Here is a 25,283-nt window from a genome sequence, read left to right as displayed (position 1 = left end):
GCGTCTTTGTTGGCGGCATTTTGGTCATTTTCCAAAACCAAAGTAGCTGACTATATTACATTATTGCCCTACGTTTCGACAGGTGTCAAGCTACTAGACTTGAGTCATCGACTGTAAGAGAAGCTCTGTGATTTTATTCTTACAAGAATCTAATCTAGTTCAGCACTGGATGGATTCGAACATATCCTGTTTTTTGCTTTTCAGGGCATTAAGTGATAGTTACAAAACTTAAGTGACAGAGAATTTTTAATATTAATATATTAAATTAATTTTAAAATTTTTCAAAACTTTATTCAACCATCAACCTATAACTATACTCTTATTCATACAAGAATCTAATTATTAATATTTTTTTTATTTAAAAATATATTAAAATATTTTTTATTTTAAAAAAATTATTTTAATATTAACATATTAAAACGATATAAAACTATTAAAAACATTGATTTAAAATTTAAAAAAATTAAAACTTTTACCAACCACCAACCTAATCATAGTAAGGTGTTCTTTGAATCAGCTTTCTTTTAATTTTTGGAATTTTCAAAAGAACATCACCAATACTAATTTTAAGTTTTAGTCGTTCGCATGTTAATTTTAGCAAACACACTTTCCTTCAAAATAATAATAATAATAATAATAATTCTATTAACAATTAAAGAATTTATCTTATTTAATTCTTACTGTTATCTCTTAATAATGCACAAATCATTATATTTTTCTTGTTTGAATTTGGATTTGACTACTTATTAGTCCCATAAACTCGTAGTGCATATACGTTGGCAACCTTAATGATCCAAAAATAAAAGTCTGCTTTTGCAAAGAAACGAGGGAGAGTGGAGTTCTTGCATGAGCTTTTCTTGAATTGTGCGGACATTCCAAGAGGCTTGCAATGCTGGTGAGAATTGCTGATAATCTTCAGTTGACTTCGGAGTTGAGCTATAGCCTTTTGTAGATAGTGTCTCTGTCTACCTGCCTTGATGTTCTTTCAATGAGGCTGTTGCTGAACACATCATGTGGATTCTTCTGGTGATGCTTACTTCAGTATCAGTTAGTATCTGTGGAAGCTGCTACGATCTCTGAGTATCATGTCAACCCTGGTATTTTACTTCATTTCAATATGGTGATCCTTGCTAGGGCTGGCACAAAATTGCAAAAGAAGGGCAGGAGATCCTAGAATCTGGAAAATAGAATGACCATTAAATATCATTTCATCTTTGAATTTAGAGTTAATCTTGTTAGTGCTTGCATGACCACGTTAGTCACAACAACTCACAGCACAGGCAATAAGACAAAATTATATATAAGATGCTTAATTTCCCAAATTCAATTTCAACTAATTATGTTCTTGATTGAATGCTTTCTCTATAAGGCTTTGGATTCATCCATGAACCTGCAGGTAAAACAGCATCCTTTTTTTAATTTTCTAACTTTAAGTGTATAGATAGTTTCTATTTCTTCAGTTTTTTTAAAAAAAATTCTCTGTTCCTTGGGATCCATTCATGTAGCTTACCTTGCTTAGTTCAGTCATTGGCTATCCTTTGTGTTAGAACTAGGTCCTCCATTGATTCTAATTGTGAACTTGGGTTTTGAAGGACTTCTGCCATCCATTTTCCCTGTTATGCTGTTCTCCGGCTGATGAGCTTCAGAAGTTATTATTCAAAGTGGAAAGTAGATTAACTATGATTTCCAATTAGATTAACTATGATTTCCAGGCTATGTCTGCTTATATATGTGTGTGTGTGTGTGTGTGTGTGTGTGTGTGTGTGTGTGTGTGTAGCAGATAAGAATACATAGTTACTCTTGCTTCAATATTCAGAAGCAAGTCCTCTTCTCTTTCTGAATTTCAATAACAAAAGTAGCTTTTTTCTAAGAAAACCTTTTGACTTCTTTGGTTTCTTACCATTTTACCTACTATAATTGTACGTTTGACAGTGTAAAGTTTGCAGTCCTTGGTTATTTTCTGGAGTGATAAGATGAGGCGGTGTCTAAATTATAGGCTTGCTGTGAGCTTTTCCTGTTCTTGTTGATCTCATGCTTGCAGGAATCTAAAACATGGCAAATTTATTACTAAAATCAGATAGTTGCCTCAACCACATAACGAAAAAGAAGTGTAATTTGACTTATTCTTCCTGAAATTTGCAGGATTTTTCCTACCTTTCTCTTCTGTAGACCCTTCAAGGCTCCGCCATGTAAGAATTTATGTTGCTTTTATGTTTTGTCATGTAGATTGTAATTTATACCTTCAAAATACTCCTTTCTGTGTAAGAGGATGTGCTCTTAACTTGTTTAAATTCCTTAGACATTAGAAAATGGAGAGGGAGAAAAAACAGGACGTCTTCTCGCATGTTGCTTACAAGAATGCTCATCTTTAAAAATTAGGAAAAAACTTGAGACTTTTTTTCTGGGTTTTTAAGAGACCCTTGTGAAAGCAACAATCTTGCAGGTGCCCTAGTTGAAAGCAGTCATATGTATCAGCCTGTGCCATGCCGGTATGTCGTCTAAGATGTTTACTGGCCGGGCATGCTCTAACATGGGTGCTTGATAGGAGACTATAATTGTACTGCCCTGCTTGTTCTCAATAGGAAACTGGTGAGAAGCTATCTGAAACTGGAAAGGCTCGCTTCTCTTGTAACCTCAAGTTTCTTTTGCAGTTTTCTTTTAGCATGCCTTGTTTCTTTTTCTCATTTCTGGCTTCTTATTGTCAACTCTGCCTTCAGGCTGATGCTCAAGACTTTGGTAATCACTACATTCGAACTTCGGTAAATTACTTTAATTTGATTATGAATCTTCTCTTGGCTGCTCTTCACAATTATCTAGCATTCCTGTTGATGGCTCCTGTTGACACAATCCACAGAAGCTGCTGTTTACAAGGCTTAGAGGAGCAGATATACCAGAATCCCTAGTGTTGAAATGATGATCTTTCCAGCAAGCTTGCGGCTCCGATGAATACTCGTCTGAAAAAAATCGTCGATATCCACAAATTCAGCTCAAGCTCGTACGCAAGCAATAAAACTTGAATGCTTGAAATTCTATAGCTTTGTTGTGGATTGCCATTTTAAATTCGTGCATTTGTTTGACAAAACAAAATACGACAACGAGATCTTTTAAATATCTGAAATTTGACTTCTTGTTCACGGTTTAATGGTGCCAGATGAAGGATTAGCTTTAATTTAAAATTACACTTTTATTTACCAAGTAAATTTTTTATGGAATTTTCTCTCCGAGAAAAAAAAAAAGGCTATTAAAGCTACATGATTGGATCATTTTAACCAAACTAAAGTAAATCCTTCAATTGTATGTGCTTTGGTCATTCAACAAGGGCAACAAGGATAGAAGAAAACAGATGTACATTCAAATGTCCAAGGGATCCAAAAACAGGCACCACTAGGGTGATTTTTCCATAGGCATGGTATGAAAAAATGACAAACTTCATAGCACAGAACCCAAAAAAACGAAGCTTTTGAGGGCAAGCATTTGATCACAAATGGCAGTTACTACTTATTGGACACTGAAAATTTTGCAAATGGATCTGATGTGCTTGACAGAAACAGAAATCTCAGACACTGAACACCCAATTATGCACTTTTCTTTGCCTCTTTCCGAGCTTCTTCCCGCATCACTGCTTTGACATAAATTTCATAGCAACAGCCTGAAACAAAAACATAGCATAAGATTGCAATTCTTGGTGAGATAATCTATACACTGTGCACATGATCTCCGGTTAACTTTAAGCAATACCATCATTCAAATCTGAAAAGGTTAGTTTTTTTTGTTGATTAAAGTGCCTGCTTCCAACTAAATCCACTAGCAACGCACTGGAAAGTTCAAGTAGAACAACAACTACGACAGCATGACAAGACTCTAATGCGAGTCTTTAGTGTATCAGATTACAGTCAGTCATCATGATATGGAGACATGCACTAACACGAATAAAAGCTCAAATCATCTGACTCGTTGTCTAGATGTGCTCTTTGGATAATTAATAATCATTCCAATTAACAACAATGACATTTACATGCAAAATGTTTGACACTCTCATTTTTTCCAATTCTATACCCACTAATAATGAGGTTTAACCAATCCCAAGGCTTTTTTACCAAAAAACATTTTAAGAACTATGTGCAATTTTCTTCTACTTGTATGAAAGGCAACAACATACCTGCTACAACAACAAGAGTCAGAACATCTCCAGCTCTTTTGAGTCTCCACACACTCTTCTTATGTGATTTGAACCACTTAAGAGCAGGGTCTTCAGCCAAGAGCTGTAAGATAAACAACTTAGCAAACCACTCATAACTGAAACTCCGTAATCACACATTCACTTATTTTTAGCAATTGATTATTTCAAGGTAGAATTGTCTTTTACGAGGTAACTTTGTAATTTTCATGTCTAGAGAACTGCAGGAGATAGTTTTCTGGCTTTACTGGCTCTTTAATATTCCTAGACTATGAAATCACGTTTTAAATCAAAACAGATTGTAAAGAGCACCAGTTGCACATATCCAGCAGTGTATCAATGCCTCCACAACTTTGTCATTTCCTAGGCTATGAGTTTTCTTCCCTAGACCATGATATTAGGTTTCAAAACAGGCTGTAAAGAGCAGCAGTTTAACATATCAAGCAGCTATGCATTTGTCAAAAATTTACAAAATTTCTATATCAAGTCATTAGTTTCTGTACTGTTACTGTTCCACTAGCGAGATCATTATATCCATCTTGCTTCATTCAAATTTGATATGAAAAGCGTTCCTACACAATGCCTGCACAAATTGCTGTCCTTTTTCAACATATTCCTCATATCAAATTAATGGTATTAAAGGGAAGCATCAAGAAAACTGGAGTTCTATAAGAATTATGGAATTTGGTGGATGGAAGATGCAAAAAAACAATCTCGAAAAGAGACCAGCTCATCATGGACAATGACACGGGAGAAAGAATACAAGGGAAATTGAGAATGGGAATGCTTAGAGCATTGGGGACAATTCAGAGAATGGCAAGCAAATACAATACAAGAACAATTAGTGTTATAAAGGTAATACATGCGTGGGAAACTTTGAGTTTCAATAATTAGAAAAGTAGTCTCTAAAAATGCAGACATTGTGGAGAATTTGAAATAAATGAAAGACAATGAACTTGTAGGAAATTCTTCATGAATCGCTGCTAAATTATTAATTACGGAGAGGGTAGTGGTGATATTGTCCTTTAGAAGAAAGTTGACAAATCCTTGAAATTTTCTGCAGAAACTTGAACATATAGCTGCTGCAGAAGAGAGGATGACAGACATTGGCTTACAACATATGAACTAACGGGAGATCTCAGGCACATGAGCAGAAAATTGTCAAGTACTACAGATCGGTGCAGGAATTTAAACCAAAAGTGCAAGGCTCAGTTGGTTGTACCAGGTTATTTGAAACAGGCAGGGCAACAAACCAATTGTACCTGCTGCACAGGCTGAATCTGCAAGAAAAAATCTTGCTTTTGGCAACCCAATTCCAAGTTTCAAGTATTTGCTAGTTCGCTTTAAACACAATTTATTATGAAGGGAGTATTTTCTAGCAATTCAGGAAAAAAAATTGAAAAAGGGCAGGTTTTAATTCTTCAGAAAAAGCACTTTAGAAGTTTTCCCAACAAAATCATATCGAAAAGTGCAAAGTACATCATGGCAATGCCTATGGCTCTTATTGGAAATTAGTTAAATATGATAGGAAAGACAAGATTAATCCCAAAAACTATCGAATCTTTATTGACCGTTATTTATTTATAAATATATTTAGCTCAAGAATTACTCGACTTGACTGATCGCATTCTGTAATTACCAATTCTAAATTTATGGATAAAACAAACCAAGCTTCATTTAGCAACAAACACAGAAAATGGCTGGTTTTACTAACAAAAATGCTAAAAAAGCGAGAATTTTATCAAAATCATGATTTGAGATATGAATAATTAAAAAAGAAAGAGAGAAGCAAGATTACAGGTTTATGATTTAGACAAGAAGATATCAGCATCTCACCAAGTCAAAAACACACACAAGAAAAACCCTTAAGCAAAATAATAAAGGAAATTGGAATATAATTAATGAGGGTGGGAGAGAGAGAGAGACAGCTTTCTCGCGAGGACCAGGTTCAACATGGAATCCGCGACGCGAAATAGAGAGGGCGTCCTGTGTCTTCTGTACAATAATAAATAAATGAATTCATAGACATGGAAAGAACGGAAATACAGATAAAAATCAAAATCAAAATCAAATAAGAAAAAAGACCTGAGATTTAGATCGGAGGTGTGAAGAAATGGAGGAGGAGCAATTCTTCAGTAAGAAAGCCATCTTTTCTTCTCTTTCTCTTTCTTTCTCCTCTCAGCCTGGTCAGTGCATAGATAGAAGAGTTGCTTGCTACTACTACTCCGATTTTACGATTCAACCCATAATGTTTTTTGTTTTTTCAATTTTGCCCCATTATATTCACCATTGTTGGAATTGATAGTTGTTTTTGCTTAGGGGTTTGAATAATTTCCTATTCTTTAATAACAAGTAATTTGATTTCTAGTCACTTGCCAATTCCTAGTTACTTGCCACGTCAACACAGGCATCTAAAGAGTGGGTAGCAAACATTCTCCTAATTTGTTTGCGTTTACCAATTCTCAGTAATTGGTAATTGGTATTGGAGCCATGATATAAGAGCCCGGTTGAAATTCCCTAAAGCAGAAATAACAAAGATACAACTAAAAGCATTTGGAATTCCCTAAAGCAGAAATATCAAAGAACAACATGAGTGCAGAAGGGGAGAGAGTCTATGAACGAGCATATTTGCTTGTACTCTGATGTAATAATCATTGAGAAGATTTTAAGATCCATGACACATAAGTATGATTATGTGATGTGTTCTATTGAAGAATCAAATGATTTGGATGTTCTTACCATCGATGAGTTATACATCAATCTTCTAGTACATTAGCAATGTATGGAAGCTCATGTTATGAAAAAACAAGCATTAAAGGTTACTTTTGAAAAATATTTAGAAGAAAGACGACGAGGTCATGGCGAACTTCAAGAATAAGAAAGAGAAGGGGGCAAATATAGTTTTTACAAGTTTGCTATTGAACTTGGTTGATCTACCTAAAAGGATAAAACTCAATGAATCTAAATAGATTTTTAAGAAAGAGACTAACATGAAAGGCAATGAACAAATATACAATACAAGCTTTAAGGAGCAGGAATATTCAATTTTGATTGTATAATCAACAGATTTGATTTCATAAAAAAATATGTATAAACCTTGTGTTTACAAAAGGTTAGTAAAAGTGGTATTATTTTTCTAATATTATATGTAGATAATTTATTATTATTATTATTATTAAGAAATGACATATTTTTACTTTAATCAGTAAGGTTTTAGGTGTCAAAGAATTTCTCCATAAAAAAATTAAGAAATTGGAAGAAATAAACTACATATTGGATATGGATATTTGTAAAAATAGATTTAGAAGGTTGCTTAAATTGTTATAATTCACACTGAAAGTATGGAAAAATCTAAGATTGGATTCTTATTTATTTTGCATGGAAAACCTTCATATAAAAACATGTGTTCTAAGACACAAATTGAAAGAGATATGATGAAAGTGGTATCCTATACTTGGTTATAGGATCTATTAATGAAGAAGACAAACTAGAAATTCAAAATTATTTGAATTAAGATTTTTGTCAATGAAATGTTGGATATATAGTAAATATTAGATAATATATGTTATACTCTAAATGGTAGTGCTTTGAGTTGGAAGAATTTCAAATAAGAGAGCACAACTGATTCTACAACTGAATAAGAATACACCTTCATATTTAAAGTAACAAAGAGGTTGTTTGGATCAAGAAGTTCATCAATGAACTAGGTTGATTCCTAACATTGTTGATCCAGTTCCCTTGTACTGTGATAACAATGAAGTCATTGCATAAGCAAAGAAATCAAGCCCTCATCAATGATCCAAACAAGTATTTAAGAAAATCCATTTGATTTGATAAATCAATGAAATGAAAGATATAAAGATAGAGCAAGTACCCACCGAAGAGAATTTAGAAGATCCTATTACTAAGTCATTATCCATACAAAAGTATTAATGCTACATAGAGCAATATGGTATTAGATATATGAGCGATTTTCTTTAGTGCAAGTGGGAGATTGTTAGTTTAATATGTTTTGTAGCCAACTAGTTGGTTACATGTGATATTATTATATTCATGTAAATACATATTTATTATAAATAAAAGCTTAATTTATCTTTAATATTGATATAACATCAGATTAATGAATCTAGAGTAAAGATAAAGTCCATAGAACAAAATTGCTATGCAAAAAAAATTATAAAGTTGTTATAATTATAAGATTTCTATTGGATCAAAGCATTGTTCCTAAAATATTAATGGTCGATGCTCTCTTAATATTAGACATTCATAAGAATTATAAAGATTGATACATATTATGTTCTTTTCTGTATGAAAAGAAGTCGTTGTTCTCATAAGATGAAGTATAAAAGATACCTAAAACTAATATACAGGTGCTTGATTTTTTTGAATTTGATCCTCATTCTTTTAATTATTATTTTTAGCCTTTTTTGAATTGATTTTTCTTTTCAATTTCACCCTTCACTTAAAAATTTGTTTTTGTTTTTGTTTTTTATTTTGATTTTTATTATTTTAATTGTTTTTTATCCTTTTATTCAATTAATTCTTCTTTTCAATTTCACTCCTCAATCAAAAATAAAATTTATTTTGTATTTCAATTTTGATCTCCATTCTTTTAATTGTTATTTTTTGTTTGAGATCTTTTTTTGTAATTGATAGCTTTTTTCCAAGTTAATCCTTCAACATTTAATTGGTTGGGAATTGAGTTTCGTGGTTTTTCTAGATGGGGTGCTTCTAGTCTAATATCTCGGGTCACGAGTTTGAAAGCTAACACAAATCAACATAATTTTTTTAAAATTTTAAACTTATTTTCTTTATAACTTTGTGATTTTTTATGATTCTTTTCTAACAAGTTATCCCGATCTCATGATGTGGATTTTAGGTTTGGAAGGTTAACTCGTTTTTTTTTCTCCAAGTTACAGGTTTGTCATGCTAATTCAGATTGACTCGAGCCCTTTTTTTTTGTTATTTTCATATAATTTCATCCTTCCGTATTTAATGGAATAAGAATTGAGCTACATTGTTTGTTTCTTTTTACAAAAATATTTATTATCAGGTTATCATTATGATTTTTTTTTAAAATTTAGTTCATTTGTTGTCATTGCATATTCTTTATTCTGTTATTAAAATAAAACCAACTTATTTGACTCATTTTGGTATATAACTCAAGTCACAAATTTTCTTCTTAATTTTTAAAACATATTTACGCTATCTAAATATTATTTTTAACTAAAAAAAACCTTGTGGTGTAGCACGGGTACGACTAGTGTGTATATAAATGAATTTATATATGTAATATATTATTTTTAATAATATTAGTGTTAATATATGTCTAACATTAAAAAATCATAAAACTATAACTTTATTAGTTCAAGCCTTTTTTTTTTTTCGTTCTTTGTTTCATGACTGCTCCATGTTTATGATTTATGAGTTATATTATTTAACTTGGATATTTTATGCTATTTTATAATTGATTGTATTTATTATATTAAATTGATAAAAAAAACTAAAAATAAGTCTTTTAACATAACAAATGAATATGAAAGATCTAACTCATGACAAAATTGGTGTTTAAAGAACCAAGAACTTCTTTATATTAAAAATCAAATAATATTTTAATTTAGATTTTGTTTTGATTTTTGCAGGTTTGGTTAAACAAAAACCAAACTAAATTTATCAAATCTGAAACCGCATAACAAATACTCGCCCCTCGATTTTATACATTTGAAAATTGAAGTCTAGATTCGAGCCTGGCGTATTTAGAAGTGTGGTTGCGGTTGTTTTTCAAAGTGCTTTTTACTCGGAAATGCATCAAAATAATAATTTTTATTTTTTTAAAATTATTTTTGATATCAGCACATCAAAATTATCTAAAAACATTAAAAAAATATTAATTTGAAGTAAAGAAAAAAATAAAAAAAATTAAATATTTTTAAAAGCACTTTTGAAATGCAAAAATAAACAGAAATGTCCATACATTATAATAAAAAAATAAAAAAAAATTGTTAGAATAAAATAAAACGCAATAGTTTACATGAGCACAATTTGTACTCGTCTCCACGATAACTTTTTTTTAAAAAAAATAAACATTAAAAAGAATTGTAAAAGTAAATCCCAAACCATGCTTGCAAGTATTATTTTAATACGAAATTATGGGAAAAACAATAGTTTGGTGCTTTTCTTGGACTTTTGAATTTAAATTATAATTGGCTAACATTTCATACAATTTATTAAAAAATTTAAATATATCAAATTGATGAGTAATTTTACATGTCCGAGAAGTTCCGGGTGATATCCTAATAATTATTTTTTTGAATTTATTAAAAACATTACATACAAATTGAAGAGAAAAAATACTTAAACAAAAATATTCTTATTATTTATTTATTTTAATCACGATTCTATTTTCTCAATCTTTCATTCTACAAGAAATTTTTCTCAAATTGATATCGAAAAACACCTTTAATGTTGCATCGAGCAGGGAAAAAAACAAAAAAGAGGGAAACTTAGTCAATAAATTGTGGACCACATATAAACAAGCGGAGCGGACGGTGGGCACGTAAAGCACAGACGAACGTAGGAAAATAGTAGCAACGCAGCAGGGAAGGGACGGGCAGTCTTCTAAAATTCTGATCTGTCGCCAAAAAGGAAAATAAATTTCTGCGTTCCCTTTCGAAGCAACAAAAATGGCTATGGCATTGACAAGAGCATCGTGCTGTTCTCTTGCAAGACAAAGAAACCCCCTCCGTTCTATTTTCCTTCGAAACCCTCATCATCAACGCATCAGATTTCGTCATCCTCTCCAAAGCTTCAAATCGTATCCAGCTGGTTGGTACTTTTCACTCTTTTAACTCATTATCCCTCTTGTTAATCCCTTCTTTTTTCCTCTTTCACATGATCATCTCAACCATCTTCACTTCTACGTTAATCTAGTTGATGTAATATTGCTCTTGTTATTACAATTGCTATGTTTTTTTTCTTCTTAATCTGCAGGATTTCAACATCGAGTTCGGGCAATACATGAGGCAACCGTCGAGCCTATAACTAGCAACAAACAAAACGAGCCTCAGCCTCAGAATTGGAACATTAAAATGCTTTACGATGGAGATTGCCCTCTTTGCATGCGTGAGGTCAGCTCCCTCTCTCTATCTCTATATATATATTCTTTGCTATCTTTACTCTCTCTTTTTTTTATGGTTTCCAACTCATGTAATATTTCAAGCTTGATTATATTAATGCAGCTGTTGACTGGTGTTGCTTGATGATTTCCTTATACTATGTTATGCATGTTTAATTATGTTGTCAGGTTAATATGCTAAGAGAGAGGAATGAAAGCTATGGCACCATAAAGTTTGTTGACATAAGCTCAGATGAGTACTCACCGGAGGAGAATCAAGGCCTGGACTACAAAACTGTATGTCGATCAACTATTTTATCCTTTTTATTTTTATTTTTTTTCATTTGAGAACTATAAGCTTCCAAATAAAACCTAGTGATCCTCACATGTCTAGCTACAAAAGTCGAGATCCTGCCCTGTATTGTTTGGCTTGATTGGCACTGATTATTCGGTGAATCTGAGGCGTGATGCAAGTCTATGTCTATCTGATCAAATATTCAAATGTCTTTTGAGCTGTAGAAAACAACATAACTAAATATCAACAACTTATTTCTTGCACTTTAGAGGAACACTTTTTAGTGACGAATGCTTTTTGTTGCGCAGGTTATGGGAAGAATCCATGCAATCCTTTCTGATGGAACTGTGGTCACGGATGTTGAAGTATGTCTTTATCAATTCTTTATGTTGGATTAGTAGTGCTGCTCTGCCCTTCTTATTGTCAAATCTTAATTTCTATTTATCATATAAAAATGTGGTGGGGTTTGGGAAGTTTCGTGTAGGTTTATGGGTACTGTAAAAGCTATAGACATAGTGCTACTGCCAGAGATTAAACTTAAGCATGGCCTATCCGTGAAGAAAAATCAGATTTCTACTTTTAGATAAACTTTACACTGCTCTTGGAAGGCCTCCATTTAGGCATGTATCCCTTTCAATTATCTGACAAGTTGAGTTGGTCAATATCTGAATAGACTAACTTCTGATTCAGACCTTTTGCATCCGCTATTGCTCTGTAACTAATGGTGTAGATTATAGATACAATAACAGAAAATGTAAAACTTGTGATATTGACAATTTCTGCAGGCATTCCGAAAGTTATATGAAGAAGTTGGTCTTGGATGGGTTTATGCTGTTACCAAATATGAACCTGTAAGTGTCATTCTTCATGATACAGATGGATGTAAGGGTCTGCTGCTTTCATTCCAGGAACATGTTCTTTTGTTTTTTTCTTACTAATAACTAAAAAACCATCCCATTTGCAGATTGCTACAATAGCTGATGCTATATATAGTGTTTGGGCTAAATATCGTCTGCAAGTTACAGGTAAATACTCAATGCATTTGCCACTCTCTGTGAGTTTTGGCTACAGTGATCTCTGTTTTCATTTTCTTATTCATTGAGCATTTAATGGAAATGGCTTTGATTTTAGGCCGACCACCTTTGGAGGAAATCTTGGACACTCGAAAGAAGAAGGTAGGAATCTGCAGCTGGATAAATTTCTTTGATTCTATTACCACTCACTTCAAATTTTGAATATGTTTTCCATGTTTTTTTTTTTAATTATTTCAACTTGTTTACAAGAATTGTTGATCAATGATACAACAAAAACACCAGATAACTGGTGTGTTCAAAGATAGTGGATTTATCAATCCGTTGAATACTATAATTAAAGAATAGGGTTTATTGACTTGAATTTCTGAATCAGACTTCTTCAGACATTTTTCTTGTCCAATATATAGCTAAACCATCCAGAAACCTAGACTGCAGACACTTTTGAGAAGTCATGGTAGCTGTATCTTACAAATTATCTCACATGTATCATTTATGAATCTTCTCTACTGTTGTGTGCCAGCAGTCCTTACTGTCCTTGATTCACTTGGGAGAGAACCCATAAATGTAACTCTCTCCCCTAAACGCCTGGTGAATTTCTTCTATGACGGATAGTGATTGAACCCCGTGCTAGTGCTTCGCTGAACCAGTTTTGAGGTGGTGTATTTGAAAATATTTATGTGAAAACCTGGAATATTTCTATCATCTAATTTTTTTATCCATTATCTTGACATGAATAGTGATTATTTCTCTAATTGGGTTAGCGAAGTGGTTCCGCATGTACATGGCTCTCATCTAGGAATGATCAGTTGCTTATATAAAACATACCTGGTGAATTTCTTCTATGATGGATAGTGATTGAACCTCATGCTAGTGCTTCACTAAACCATTTTTGTGGTGGTATATTTGAAAATGCTTACGCGACAACCTGGAATATTTCTATCATCTGAATTTTATTTCTCCATTAGCTGAACATGAATACTGATCACTTCTGCAATTGTACTTAGCAAAGTGGTTCCACATTTACATAGTTCTCTTCAAGGAATGATCAGGTGGTTGTATAAAACATATATGGTGCTGATACATGGACGGTCTTTTTGTGTTCTTGCAGGATGAAATATGCAATAACAACAATGCTTGTAAGATGTGAACTTTGTTCAAAGGTGCCAGTGATCAGGATTTTGATAGAATATTTCATATTCATGTAAATGCTTATTGTGTCATCTTCTGAATCTGGCCTTCATTTAATCTCATAGCAACACTAGCCAAAACCTAAGACGAATGTGTCGGATGAATACTTTCTACTTCTGCTTCTACAAGCTTCATTACACAGATGCTGCCATTGTAAATTTTGAAACTTTTGTTTGTGTTTTGTATACAGAGCATCAACACTTTGCAAGCACATTAATTTGTTTACAGATTGCTACAATCCAATAGCTTTAAGATAAACCTCAATTCTGTGGAACTGCAGGGCACAACCCACAACCTTTGCATAAGCCAGTATAAATAGCTTCAAGATTGTGTTCTTGCTTTGCAGAATCCCTACCATGATCATCCTAACTCCCAGAAGATATTATTCATTGTCCTCAGATAAGCCACTTTCAAGTTTAGATGTACGCCTTTTTTAGTTCTAATATCTATTTTTTTTATATTTTTTTGTAGTGTTTCTACTGAAATCATTCGAAAGAATGGGTAGTTTCAAACTCTGCTTCTGTTACATATGAAATCCTAAGGTAGGCCTAAATGTGCATGAAAATTTGCATGCTTCTAGGTATCTGGTATTATGAGCTCTCAGAGCTGTTGATGGTAGTTGTCTCTCTCTCTTATTTTTCCTTTATTCACAAGCGGACACGCCCCTGCTGATGCTTGTACGCTCCTCAACTTGCCATCAAAAACAATGTCAATACCAAATCTCATGGCATGATCGATTTGTTTTTTTTTTGCAAGTGAAAAACCCTCTAAAATGAGTGTCTCTGGTAAAATATCTGATCATATTCATCAGCCAAACAAGTGAATTTTATTTGATTCACCAAGCAATACCAATAGCTATGCTTTTTTCCAGTAGTTATCCTTTCTTCCCTTCCAGCAACTTCACTACAAATTCATTGATATTCATATCAGAACTCCCACCTACACTAACAGCGCTCCTTGCAAGCTCTCTCCATTTGTTAGCATTCCTCTTAATTTCTTCACCATTCTCTCCGTCCATGACTCCTCTTATGCACTTCTCAAGCTCCTCTCTTGTTACGATACCCACTCCATCTTTCTTAGCTCTCACTCCCACCTTCCATACATCCTCCACAAACTTGGCATTCATTGGCTGGTCACTCCTCTCTGTCACGCATACCATTGGCACACCTAGGCCTAACCCCTCTAACGTTGAATTCCATCCACAATGAGTAACAAAGCAACCGATAGCTTGGTGAGCTAGCACCTCCAGTTGATTGCACCATGATACAACCATACCTGTCTCACCTACCGAGTTTAGAAACCCAGTTGGCAACTTTTTTTCTGATTCCTTCATGACCCATAGGAAGGGCCTGTTGCTTGCTTTCAAACCCCATGCGATTTCTTCAATCTGTTCAGCTGAAATGTTTCCCATGCTTCCGAAAGACACATATATCACTGACCTTGGTGGTTTTGTGTCCAGCCATGTGAAGCACTGACTGCTTGTTGGCTTCCAAAGACTAGCCCCATAAGCTCTATCCCCATCAATTTGTTGGTCAAGGTAGGCAGATGGCACCATCGGACCGACCATCACCAGTGGCCACTTTCCTCGCATGGCCTTTACTAACTTTTTCACCGTCAGAGTAGCAAACAAACTAGAGATTAATTAGCTGTTTAACAACTTGCTGGCATATCGAATGAAAATTTAAACCATAAAAAAGAAAAACATGAAATTATCTTTGGTTCTGACAAGGAATGGTTGAACTCAAACTTATATTTAAGAGTTTGTTGTCTTTTCTCCCTGACAATCTATGATGTCTTTCCCTTAATTAGCCTCTCTCCAAAAATCATTATATTTTAAGTAGGTTGTTTAGTTAAGCGCTGAAGCTATATGTGAGCATGCATAGAATAAAATACTGTTACCTCAATCTCCAGATCTTCAAAGGAATTGCAGAACACCCAGTCATCTTCATTTAAACTGTGAAATTTCTCCATGATTGCTTCCAAATAAGCAGTCTGACTTGTTGGTTCTGCCAGAAAACTTGGCAAATCGCAACAGCCTAGCGGAGGAAGGCCAGGCAGGGACACGGTCGCTGTTTGTTGCTTCAAAGGCAAACTCAAGAGGCCAAGATCAATTCGCCAATACATCGAGCAGACAGAAGCTGAGGTGGTCATGAACGCAGCAGCATATATGCCTAAGTCTCTAGCCACATCAAGAGCCCAAGGCAGCATGGAATCATACACAATACAGTTAACAGGTGAACCTGAGGCTTTGAACTTAAATACGAGTTCAGTCAAAGTTCGTGAACCAACAGTTTTGAATGACTCTAAGTAGACATCCAAACTTGATGCTTGCTTGAAGCCACCTTCATCAAAGCCATCAGAGATGGGTTCAACGCCTACTGTGGGTGCATCTATTGAGTTGACAGTGTAATAAGTGGTGGCAAGAGTGGCCTTGAGCCCTTTGGAAGCCAAGCGCTTAGCAAACTGAAGGAGGGGGTTGATGTGGCCTTGAGCTGGATAAGTAAGAACGATGACATGACTTTTTTGATTGTCCATCACCTTAATTTGTTTTTGTTGCTGCTGCTAGGTTATACTTAGTGGCTATTTATAGGCCTTTCTTGGGGTATGATTTACTGTTCGACAGTGGAAAATGGCGGTTCCATGTTGAAAAGTGGAGCCATGTTGCTGTTGGCATTTTGAAAGAAGAAGTAGAAGAAGGAAAGACGCATTTTAATCTAATGGTTCCGGACCCAAGAGGGCACGGTGTGAGTGGTTCGGCGCTCTCATTCCCTAAGAAAAGTTAGGGGTTCGACCCCTCCTTGTGTATGAAAACACTCTCTTGAGAAGTACTTTACCTTTCTGTGAGCCAACCCGATACGAGTGTGAATTAATCTGGACCAGCATTCAGGACACCACGTGGTTTATACCAAAAAAAAAATTATAATGGTTCCGGGTCCTACACGCATGGCCCCCTTCTCTCTCATTGGAAACCTTAAGATTACCTTATCACTACCCGCCAAGATGTTAACGAAGCACTTGGAAATGGAGATTAAGCAGTGATCTTAAAAATTCTAAAATTTAGAAAGGAGACATGGGAGAATGGTTGATAAGAATTGATACTAGAAAAAATAAAAAATGAAAACAGGAAGGACATAAAGCAAAGCGTCAAGGATACTTAATTGAAAAACATTTTTATTGATACGTGGAGATGATATGTTACAAGCTACGTTTCTGTTTATATATATATATATATATATATATATATATATATATATATATATATATATTCAAAATCTAAATTCAATAAATACAATTTATATTTAAATCTCAAGATAAATTAATTGAAATTATATAATTCAGATTTCAAACATAAGTAAAAAACATGGAAATTGACCCGATCGATTCAACCGGTCCAAAGATAACTTAGATCACTAGTAAAAATATAATTTGACTAAAAAAAATTCAAAATAATATCTATTTTTTAAAAAATTATTGATACGAAAATATATTGGATTGACCCGGATCATGAAATCATAAAACAACTTAAGTCTACTAGAATTAATTCACAAAACTCATGACCTAGGTCATGAGACTATAATAATTTTATAGAAAACACACTGAAATAAATGACAGAGTTTAATTCATAATCAACCAAATATTGAAGATGTTGAATAATGTAACTGGAAACAAAAAAAGTTGATTAAGAAAATGGATAAAACAAAACTTGAGTCAATTGGGTTAACTCATCAAACTCATGACATGAGTCATGAGATTAAAATAACCACACAAAAAAAAAAGCATAATGAGTTATGAAATTCAATCTCCCATAAATCAAGTGTTGAAGGATGAAATTAAAGAAAAAAATATTTAAAAGAAAACAAAAAAAAATTATTTGGCCAAAACAGAACTGGAACATTCTAGGCGAATTTCCAAAACGAGCCAAGATTTTGAATGAAATGAAATTTGTTTTGGTTTTTTTTTTATTTTTTAAAATGCGATATATCGGTCATTCTAGACAGAACAGAATGGAATTGACAACCTTTCTTTTAGTAGTTTTTTGGCACGCAAGATTAGATCAAAATCAATTTAACCTAAAAAAATGTAGTCCGCAGGGGATTCTTTGACATTGTTATTAAATTCAACCCAACAGATCAAACTTAAAAACTCCTAACTCAGTTTTTTGCCTAGCCTAGATTTCAAGTTAAATCATGTGAAAGTTGTCTCAACATGAAGGGGTTAGAGGCAGCCTAAAAGACCGTCAAAAAGTGTGGTTTGACTTTAAAAAAATCATGATGATGTTTTTTTAATATAAAGGCCGCGACATATTAGATCGACACAGACTTCGTGACTTAACTCGACAAATCCCTTGCCCGAATTATAGACTCTAATGGGTTTAACAACTTTATTTTTTCAAATTATTTTCTACTTAATGATACGATTAAAAAAAAACGCTCGTAAAATTGAGCACCAACCAAATATCAAGATGTTTTTTTGATATGTGTTAACCTCATAAAAAGCAAACTAAAACAAATTAAAAAGACCAATTCAAAATCAACCAAATATTGAATGGTTCATTGAAGAAAAAAATAGAAAGAACTCAATCAAAAAATACAAAATGAAAGATGGAATTAAAAAGGAAAAGAAAAATTATTTGATCAACCTGACAAGTCAACCTTAAAATTTTTCAACCCAATTCCTTGTCTCTTTCAGGTTTCAAATTTACCCATATAAGAGTTGATTTTATATGACTCAATTAACTTAGTAAGTTCAAAAGCAAACCAGTTAACTGGTAAAAAGCGTGATTTGACTTTAAATTTTTTTCAAAATAACATTTTTTTTTAATATTAAAACGGTAAGATGTTGAATCGACCTGGATTTTGTAACTTAACTTGCGAAACCCTCAACCCATATCAATGAATCCAATACATTTAAAAATTTTATTTTTTGTTAAATTATTTTTTTATTTAATGATATAATAACAAAAATAAAACAAAGTCTCAATTATTCTATGTGAAAGTGAAGGAAAAAAATAATAAATATGATCCATCAATCTAAAAACTTCATCAAAAGGTAAAAACAAATTGTTGATGCTCCCATGAAAATCATAAAAATCATGACAAAATTAAATAGTAATTTTAATATCATGTTAAGCTTTTTTATTCAATCCATTTTAATGAAAAAAAAATTAAAAAAGAAAAGAAAATATAAAAAGAGCAATGTGCATGGCCAAGGATCTAGGATTGTCAAGCCTTGCCAAGAGAAATAAGGGCTCTTGCTTGTGGGCTTGCAAGGCCAGGTTCGCGTGTCTAATTGTAATTTTTAATTTTTTGCTCAAGAACGGACAAGTCATCTGTTATATATATTTAAAAAAATAAAAAGAGAGTAAAATAACATGTCATTTGCTTGCTGGACTTGTGGTTTGAAAATCAAGCTCGGATATTTTGGATCCAAAAAAACCATTTTTGACCTAACAAACGAGACTTGAAAGATTCAATATTTACTTCATTAACAAATGCACAGATACAAAATGATAATCCACAAGATAGCTACAGAATCCCAAGCATACCAGTGTCTTTGCTTGCATTCGAGCTTCAACTCAAGGGGCTAAAACCAGTGACCTCCTAGTTTCAAGCACCACATATACAAATTTACAATTTAATACAAGGATAGACATTTCCTAATTCTCCACTCAGAGCTAGGGTTTTAAAAACCAGCTGCATCTACATCTATGGAAACTCCATCTTGCCTCCACGACTGCAGGCAAAACTATACTCGCGGAAGCACTGACTAAATACATTTGCAACTGTGAACTGGTGAGGTTTTTTTGGCCCATCACTCTAATATCTATGAGTTTCTCGACCACAAGCTCTTTTTTGTAGCCACAAGCTTCCTGACGGAGAACCATTTCAACACGCAAGAGATCTTAGCCCATCTCCTCTGAGCCTTGTAAACAGCAACAGCCGTCGAGCGCGCCAACAGGAAGCCATCAACAGCACTTTGCAAATCAGCTTGTGTTTCTAAACTGAGGTTCTGAGACTGAAGATCTGTATCAAAAAACCGCAAATGTTCCTCGTCACAGAAAGCTTGAGCCAAGGAATCAGTGTCACAAATGAGGGAGTTGGAGACTTGGCCATTGAAGTTCAGAGTCTGGTCATATCTAAGACCCATATTTTCAATACCCTGCAAGGCATAGTCATCCAATCCATTCACACCCCCAACAGTATATATAGACGACATGATATCTGGAGAAGATGCACTTGGTTGTGCATAATCAAATCCACCTATCTTTTGTGAAGCCAAAAACTTGCTTCCACTAGAATTTTCTGTCTGGGGTGAGCTTGAGGTGTAAGCAACATCAGACAATTGTGAAGAGCCACCCACCAGAGACGCTTCATCATCAAAAGATATGACTTGCTCCCAATGTTCAAATGCAGTGATTACCAAGTTTTGACCATCAGCCTGAAGGCAGAGTTGAGTATAAGAAGCCACAATTGACAGACAGAAACAAGGAGTGAAAAAAAAAAAAGAGTAAAAATCAGTTGGAAGGTTATAAGAGAACTTTGCCTTTTCGGTTTCAGACAGCTTATCAATAGGAACATACTGGCCTTCTGAAAGCAATCCCATAACTTGTCCAACAACATTAAAGACTACACCAGTTTTCTGTTGTGAAACAGGAGGGCAATACAAGTATATTATCTTATCAAGCACACAAGTTCGAGCATGCTCCACAGTAACTTCCCACATCTTAGCAGACATGCCCGTGCCAAGAATCTGCATGTAACCCCACAAAAATGTAATTTTTATGCTACTCCAAGACTATGGAAACAATCATTTAAAGCAGTCGTTGTTGTTGAAATTCTTGTAAGGTCATAAAACTTGAATGAGACAGACAAAACAAGAGGCATACGGTACGTTATGTTAATAGTTTCTGATTCTCCTTTATGATAATAAACAAGACGTCGATGGTGCAGTTCCCAGAGAAAATGAAGAAAGATGATTAACTCAGATGGACACAAAGTGTCCACCATGGTTCAGGAAAAAAAAATAAAGCAGACCAGTTGGATGCATATTTGATGGTGTTACATTGACATGTCACAAAAAAAATATCAAGCAGAATGGTCACAACTTGGACATTGGCAAAGTATCAAGTTTATCCCTAGTCCTTAAAATGACAAGCTATTTTAGTTGTCCATATGAGAGGTAGTTTTTGTTTTTAAGAAGTTTCTCTCGGTTTTCTAAAGTTGAAGATAAAAAAATTATGAATGGTCCCTCTTAAAAGCAACAAACAGATAAAATGATGAGGATTGAACCAGGTACCCAAAAGCTTCAGTAAGAATACATCAAGGAAGTATAAATTATGCAATGTTTATGATAAAAGCAGTAAATTCTTACATGGCGAAGCCTTGTAGGATCTATAAAGAGAAGGATCAGAAAATCCTTCACAGTATTGATATTCTCCCGACTCAAACGCTTATGGAAAGCTCCATCTTTGCCAATCTTCTCTAATCTCCAAACCTCATCAAACAGAGATGGGGGATGGTGCTTCTTGTACACTGCAACCAATTGACAAATGGTTAAGAGTACAGTTTATTCTCTCTGTTTTATGTGTTTTCCAAGCTGATAGCTCTTTATCCTGATAACTTAAGTATAAACTTCCAATGACATGTCCAAATCAGATACTTCAGATTGCCAATTTTATTCTTCACTTCCATCATTTCATTTTCTGCCTCATGTAATCAACAGCTTGAGCGTGTAATGCAGAATTACAACAACAACAACAAAACTCGCAATTTTGAAATGATAAAAATTTTGTGCCACGGGCCAAGATTAAAAACTTTATCCTTGGCCCCAGGCAAATGTGCACAGTTCAAAAAACAATAACTCACTTGTTTATAATAGAAAAGGTTTTAAGATTTTTCATTCAGCATGCAGATTTTTGGGGGTTGAACACAAGTTTTTATTTTTGTTAGATTCAAATAAATTAAAATATCAATCATTTTCTGAATTGGCTACTTATATGGGACCATGGAGTGTCGGTTTTTTTCTGTTGATCTGCTGTACCACAGTTTTCACAGGGTATAATTATTGCGTCTCCACCATCAAAGAGAGTTCACGTTTTCAAAATGAAAGTATCTTGAACAACTCTACTCAGAGTATCCTAATCCGAATTTTTTCAGACACCATTTCAATTTCATAGTTTGAGCCTTTTGAGGAAAACAGTAAAGGAATGCCATAAACAAATACACACACTCACATTCTCCTCGGTGATCCCTGACGATGAAGGATTCTGTCTTTGCTTCCCTTATGCTAGTGCCATCAAAGTTGTCCACAGCTCTTACCCCAAGCCTGAACTTGCGGCTTCTTGTCCAGCTTGAATTATCTGTAAATGAAATTTCACCAACCAAACAAATCCCCTCTTTAAGATTGAGGAGTACATCTCCAGTAAGAAGGGGTTTCTTTCCTTCTCTCTCTCTTACAATGTTATTCTTAAATTCTTCAGGTGTCCAGTTCTCAGCCTCATCACCATCAAAATCACCCTCAAGAACAACAATTTCCACTCTGGAAGAAGATTCGGGGCCAGAGTTGACAATTTTCCCAGTAAGAGTATCGACCAAAACCACTTTAATTGCAGGACCTTCTTCTCCTTCAATACGAGCTCCAGTGAACACTGGAAGTGAGAGGTTGTTTGCGAACTGCAGTTTTAAGCTTCTTGATTCAGAGGAATCTATCCCTTTCCCAATGCTCCTGAAAAATGACGGATGGCCACACAAAATCCATTACAAGGGTAGTGGGGATCACAATCTTCTGAGTGCACATATTTCTCACTTCTTCCTATTACCTTCTAATGGATACACAAACCACTCAACACCTTCAGGCCATTGATTCTTACCTTTTCATGTTAGCCAAATGTTTCCTTAGAGCTAATTCGACTTCCTCCTTTACCTGTAAGAGAATAATACAAAAGGTGCATTACCACTTTTATATGATCAACTATATTCCTTATATATAAACTACTGCTACAAGATGTGGGAGATCAAAAATAATGTGAACTAAGACATTATGTTCCATTTGACAAACCATTTGGTTACTTTTTAATCATCCAAACAGATAACTAAGAGATAACATGTCATGCACAACATTCTTCCAATACTTTGGAAGATTTATAGATGCAAACAGGAGAGGGAAAAAAAAGGAAACATCTTAACTTGTTAGCATTCATCATTCAAAACACACTGCATAGGTTTTTAAAGGATATATTTCATTCTCAACAGACTAAGCACAGTAACAAGACTTGGAAAGTTGCTGAAGAACAGCAATACTATATAATATAGAAAAATTCTTAGTGATAGTAAGATGAACTTGGAGAGTTAAAATGAAGGTAGAAGAAAAGGCCTGAAGTAGCCAATGGCCTCTTCTACCATTAACAGAGACTTCAAGTCCATTCTATGTTGGACCTCATTTTCCTTCTCTTATTCACAGCACTCATTAACCAACTTGAAACAGACACTCCAAAATTCAGCTTATTAGCCTTAGACACTTCGTTTCACCATGATTGACAGCTTATCCCGAGAGAAAGAGACAAGAAAGAGGTGGTGGAAGAGGGAGGTAATAAACAATCTTTACAATTTGCAACCGCAACTTGTTAAAATGCACTTAGGCATGGGGTTCCTGCTGTTTAAATCTAACAGATTGAGAGAGACACCATTCTGGTGCTAAATAGACCTCTTCTAATCTTTAGAAAAAGAAACTTCTTTAGTAACCGAATGCTCAATAGCTGGAGAAGGCAAGAGCAACACAAACTGGGATAATTTGATCAGAACATATCATTATGGAGGGAGTTGCGACCATCAGAAGGGGCAGGGTAGCTTAAATATGCTACTCTAAAGCTTCCATTAATAACAACTGGAAGTATGCAAGCTGCAAATTATGTCAAATGGAGAATGTTATGTTTGAAAGGAATAAATTGATGCCTTCATTTGTATTGAACATTATTCAAGCTCGTAAAATTCAATGAACTATGCACCATCTATCTATGCGATACTAAATGGAAGGTCCAAGAGCAAAACAGGAAGATTCCGAATACAACATCAAAGGTCAATCAACTGCATGTGATATAGAACATTCTGCAATACCACTGATAACGAAAAACACATACCACCCTACGTATCAATGGCTCCAGAATTGGCTCTAGCAAATGCTGAACTGATTGCACTTTAATCACCTCCTGAACCACACTAAACATCATTAACAAATAGATTAGAGACCAAAATGCGATAAGGGAAGAAAATTTCAATAAGCACTATAATCATATCCAATAATTCTACCCTCCGTCCCCCCAGGTGGCCCAATAAAGAGCCAGTTAAGGTGTCCCTCATCTTCAAACTCTGCCTCGTGGTTTAATTGACATGTAATAATGAACAAACCACATTCATGAGCAATCTCTCAAGCAAGAACCAATACAAACCCAACAAAGTTCTCAAATTTTTTTCAAAAATTATCTTAGCAAAGCATATTCACCAAAAGACAACCAAACAAACTTCGTTGTAAATCCATATTTCCACATTGCTTCCACAATCTCAATCATAATTCACAACCCAACAACAATACTCAACAAAAACCCACTTCACTTTCAATCCACCAACAAAAAAAAAAACCTCACCTTTTCAAATTGAACTTCCTCCTCTTTTCCTCAGGACTATTATTCCCATCAGAACGAGGCTTACCCTCCTCCGGCTGCCTCTTTTGTGCCATAATCACACCCCACCACCACCAACAACAAGAGCAAAGCAACAACCTTTGTTGTTGGTTTTATGAAACAAAAACAAGAAGCAATCATTAACAGAAGATGGCCAAGAGACCACCATGCGGCACAGCAGAATAAGATGATAATATAGTGTGAGTATTTATATACAGAAAAACACAGAGCTAAGCTAATAAATGATAATGAAGGAGTAGAATCCAAAAACTCTCTCTCTTTTTCGTTTTTTTATTTTATTCTCTTGTGGACTTATGCATGCATGTATGGATGGATGTTATGCATGTATATGTACTCCTACATCCATTGAGTTTGGCTGCAGAACTACTGCTAATCAATAGTCATTCTCCTCCTCCTCTCCTTCTTTTGCTCTTCTTGATACAGTGTTAGTGTGTGTAAGAATCGAAGAGAGAGTGTTTTGGTCTTGGTGTGGGGTCCACAGAAAGCGCGTCGTTGGAACAGGGAGAAGTGGGGTCGTTTTCCTCCCATTCTATAAAGCGCGTGTGACATCACGCTATAAAATCTTATCTTATTTATTAGATTATTATTCACGCCTCTTCTGTTTTTATTTCTACTCTTTCTCTATAATTTCCTACCCTTATCAGCTACTCCTTAAAATCTATTTGTTTTTTCTTTATTTATTAGAGAAAAAATTAAAAAAATAAATAAAAACAGTGAACATGTCTTTGTTTAGTTGATGGGATCCTTCGTTATCATAAGCATGGTGGAGGTTTTTTCAA

At 34.3% G+C, this 25,283-nt stretch overlaps 4 protein-coding genes and 1 long non-coding RNA gene across 8 annotated transcripts; 2 read left to right on the top strand and 3 right to left on the bottom strand.

The window, feature by feature from the left end:
• The first annotated feature begins 790 nt into the window (after nt 1-790).
• LOC133676162 (uncharacterized) lies at nt 791-3,127 on the top strand. 2 transcript variants are annotated; one of them, XR_009835552.1, is made up of 5 exons: nt 791-1,396; nt 2,143-2,189; nt 2,444-2,589; nt 2,718-2,759; nt 2,855-3,127. It is a non-coding gene; the product is annotated as an uncharacterized LOC133676162 (long non-coding RNA). The 2 variants fall into 2 exon arrangements; XR_009835551.1 differs by having other exon boundaries at nt 791-2,189.
• A 203-nt stretch (nt 3,128-3,330) lies between these two features.
• On the bottom strand, nt 3,331-6,503 carry LOC133676161 (succinate dehydrogenase subunit 7B, mitochondrial-like). Its single transcript, XM_062097768.1, has 4 exons — nt 6,263-6,503; nt 6,104-6,172; nt 4,160-4,262; nt 3,331-3,649 (listed from the first exon to the last, which is right to left on the bottom strand). Exons 1-4 carry the CDS (start codon nt 6,323-6,325, stop codon nt 3,576-3,578), a joined length of 309 nt encoding a protein of 102 aa, XP_061953752.1. The 5' UTR covers nt 6,326-6,503; the 3' UTR covers nt 3,331-3,575.
• Nucleotides 6,504-10,730: 4,227 nt separating this feature from the next.
• LOC133676349 (uncharacterized protein At5g50100, chloroplastic) lies at nt 10,731-14,019 on the top strand. Its single transcript, XM_062098015.1, has 8 exons — nt 10,731-11,002; nt 11,168-11,304; nt 11,481-11,588; nt 11,895-11,951; nt 12,372-12,437; nt 12,551-12,611; nt 12,718-12,761; nt 13,729-14,019. The coding sequence occupies exons 1-8, from the start codon at nt 10,861-10,863 to the stop codon at nt 13,765-13,767; spliced, it is 654 nt and encodes a 217-aa protein (XP_061953999.1). The 5' UTR covers nt 10,731-10,860; the 3' UTR covers nt 13,768-14,019.
• Nucleotides 14,020-14,611: 592 nt separating this feature from the next.
• Nucleotides 14,612-16,660, bottom strand: LOC133676348 (UDP-glycosyltransferase 74B1-like). The gene is made up of 2 exons (XM_062098014.1): nt 15,708-16,660; nt 14,612-15,411 (listed from the first exon to the last, which is right to left on the bottom strand). Exons 1-2 carry the CDS (start codon nt 16,341-16,343, stop codon nt 14,683-14,685), a joined length of 1,365 nt encoding a protein of 454 aa, XP_061953998.1. The 5' UTR covers nt 16,344-16,660; the 3' UTR covers nt 14,612-14,682.
• A 2,608-nt stretch (nt 16,661-19,268) lies between these two features.
• On the bottom strand, nt 19,269-24,964 carry LOC133675886 (calmodulin-binding protein 60 A-like). 3 transcript variants are annotated; one of them, XM_062097423.1, is made up of 8 exons: nt 24,845-24,964; nt 24,448-24,582; nt 23,944-24,022; nt 22,678-22,730; nt 22,042-22,532; nt 21,180-21,340; nt 20,352-20,558; nt 19,269-20,246 (listed from the first exon to the last, which is right to left on the bottom strand). In XM_062097423.1, coding segments are annotated over exons 1-8 (1,743 nt in total). In that variant the 5' UTR covers nt 24,847-24,964; the 3' UTR covers nt 19,269-19,631. The 3 variants fall into 3 exon arrangements, with proteins under 3 accessions (XP_061953407.1, XP_061953408.1, XP_061953409.1); XM_062097424.1 differs by having other exon boundaries at nt 24,448-24,940; XM_062097425.1 differs by having other exon boundaries at nt 23,944-24,012; nt 24,448-24,939.
• Between the last annotated feature and the right edge of the window lie 319 nt (nt 24,965-25,283).

This window comes from Populus nigra, chromosome 16 (genome assembly GCF_951802175.1).
Source record: "Populus nigra chromosome 16, ddPopNigr1.1, whole genome shotgun sequence".
Taxonomy (NCBI): Eukaryota; Viridiplantae; Streptophyta; class Magnoliopsida; order Malpighiales; family Salicaceae; genus Populus; species Populus nigra.
The sequence above is the reverse complement of the archived record's forward strand: the minus strand, read 5'-3'. Positions and strand labels throughout refer to the sequence as shown.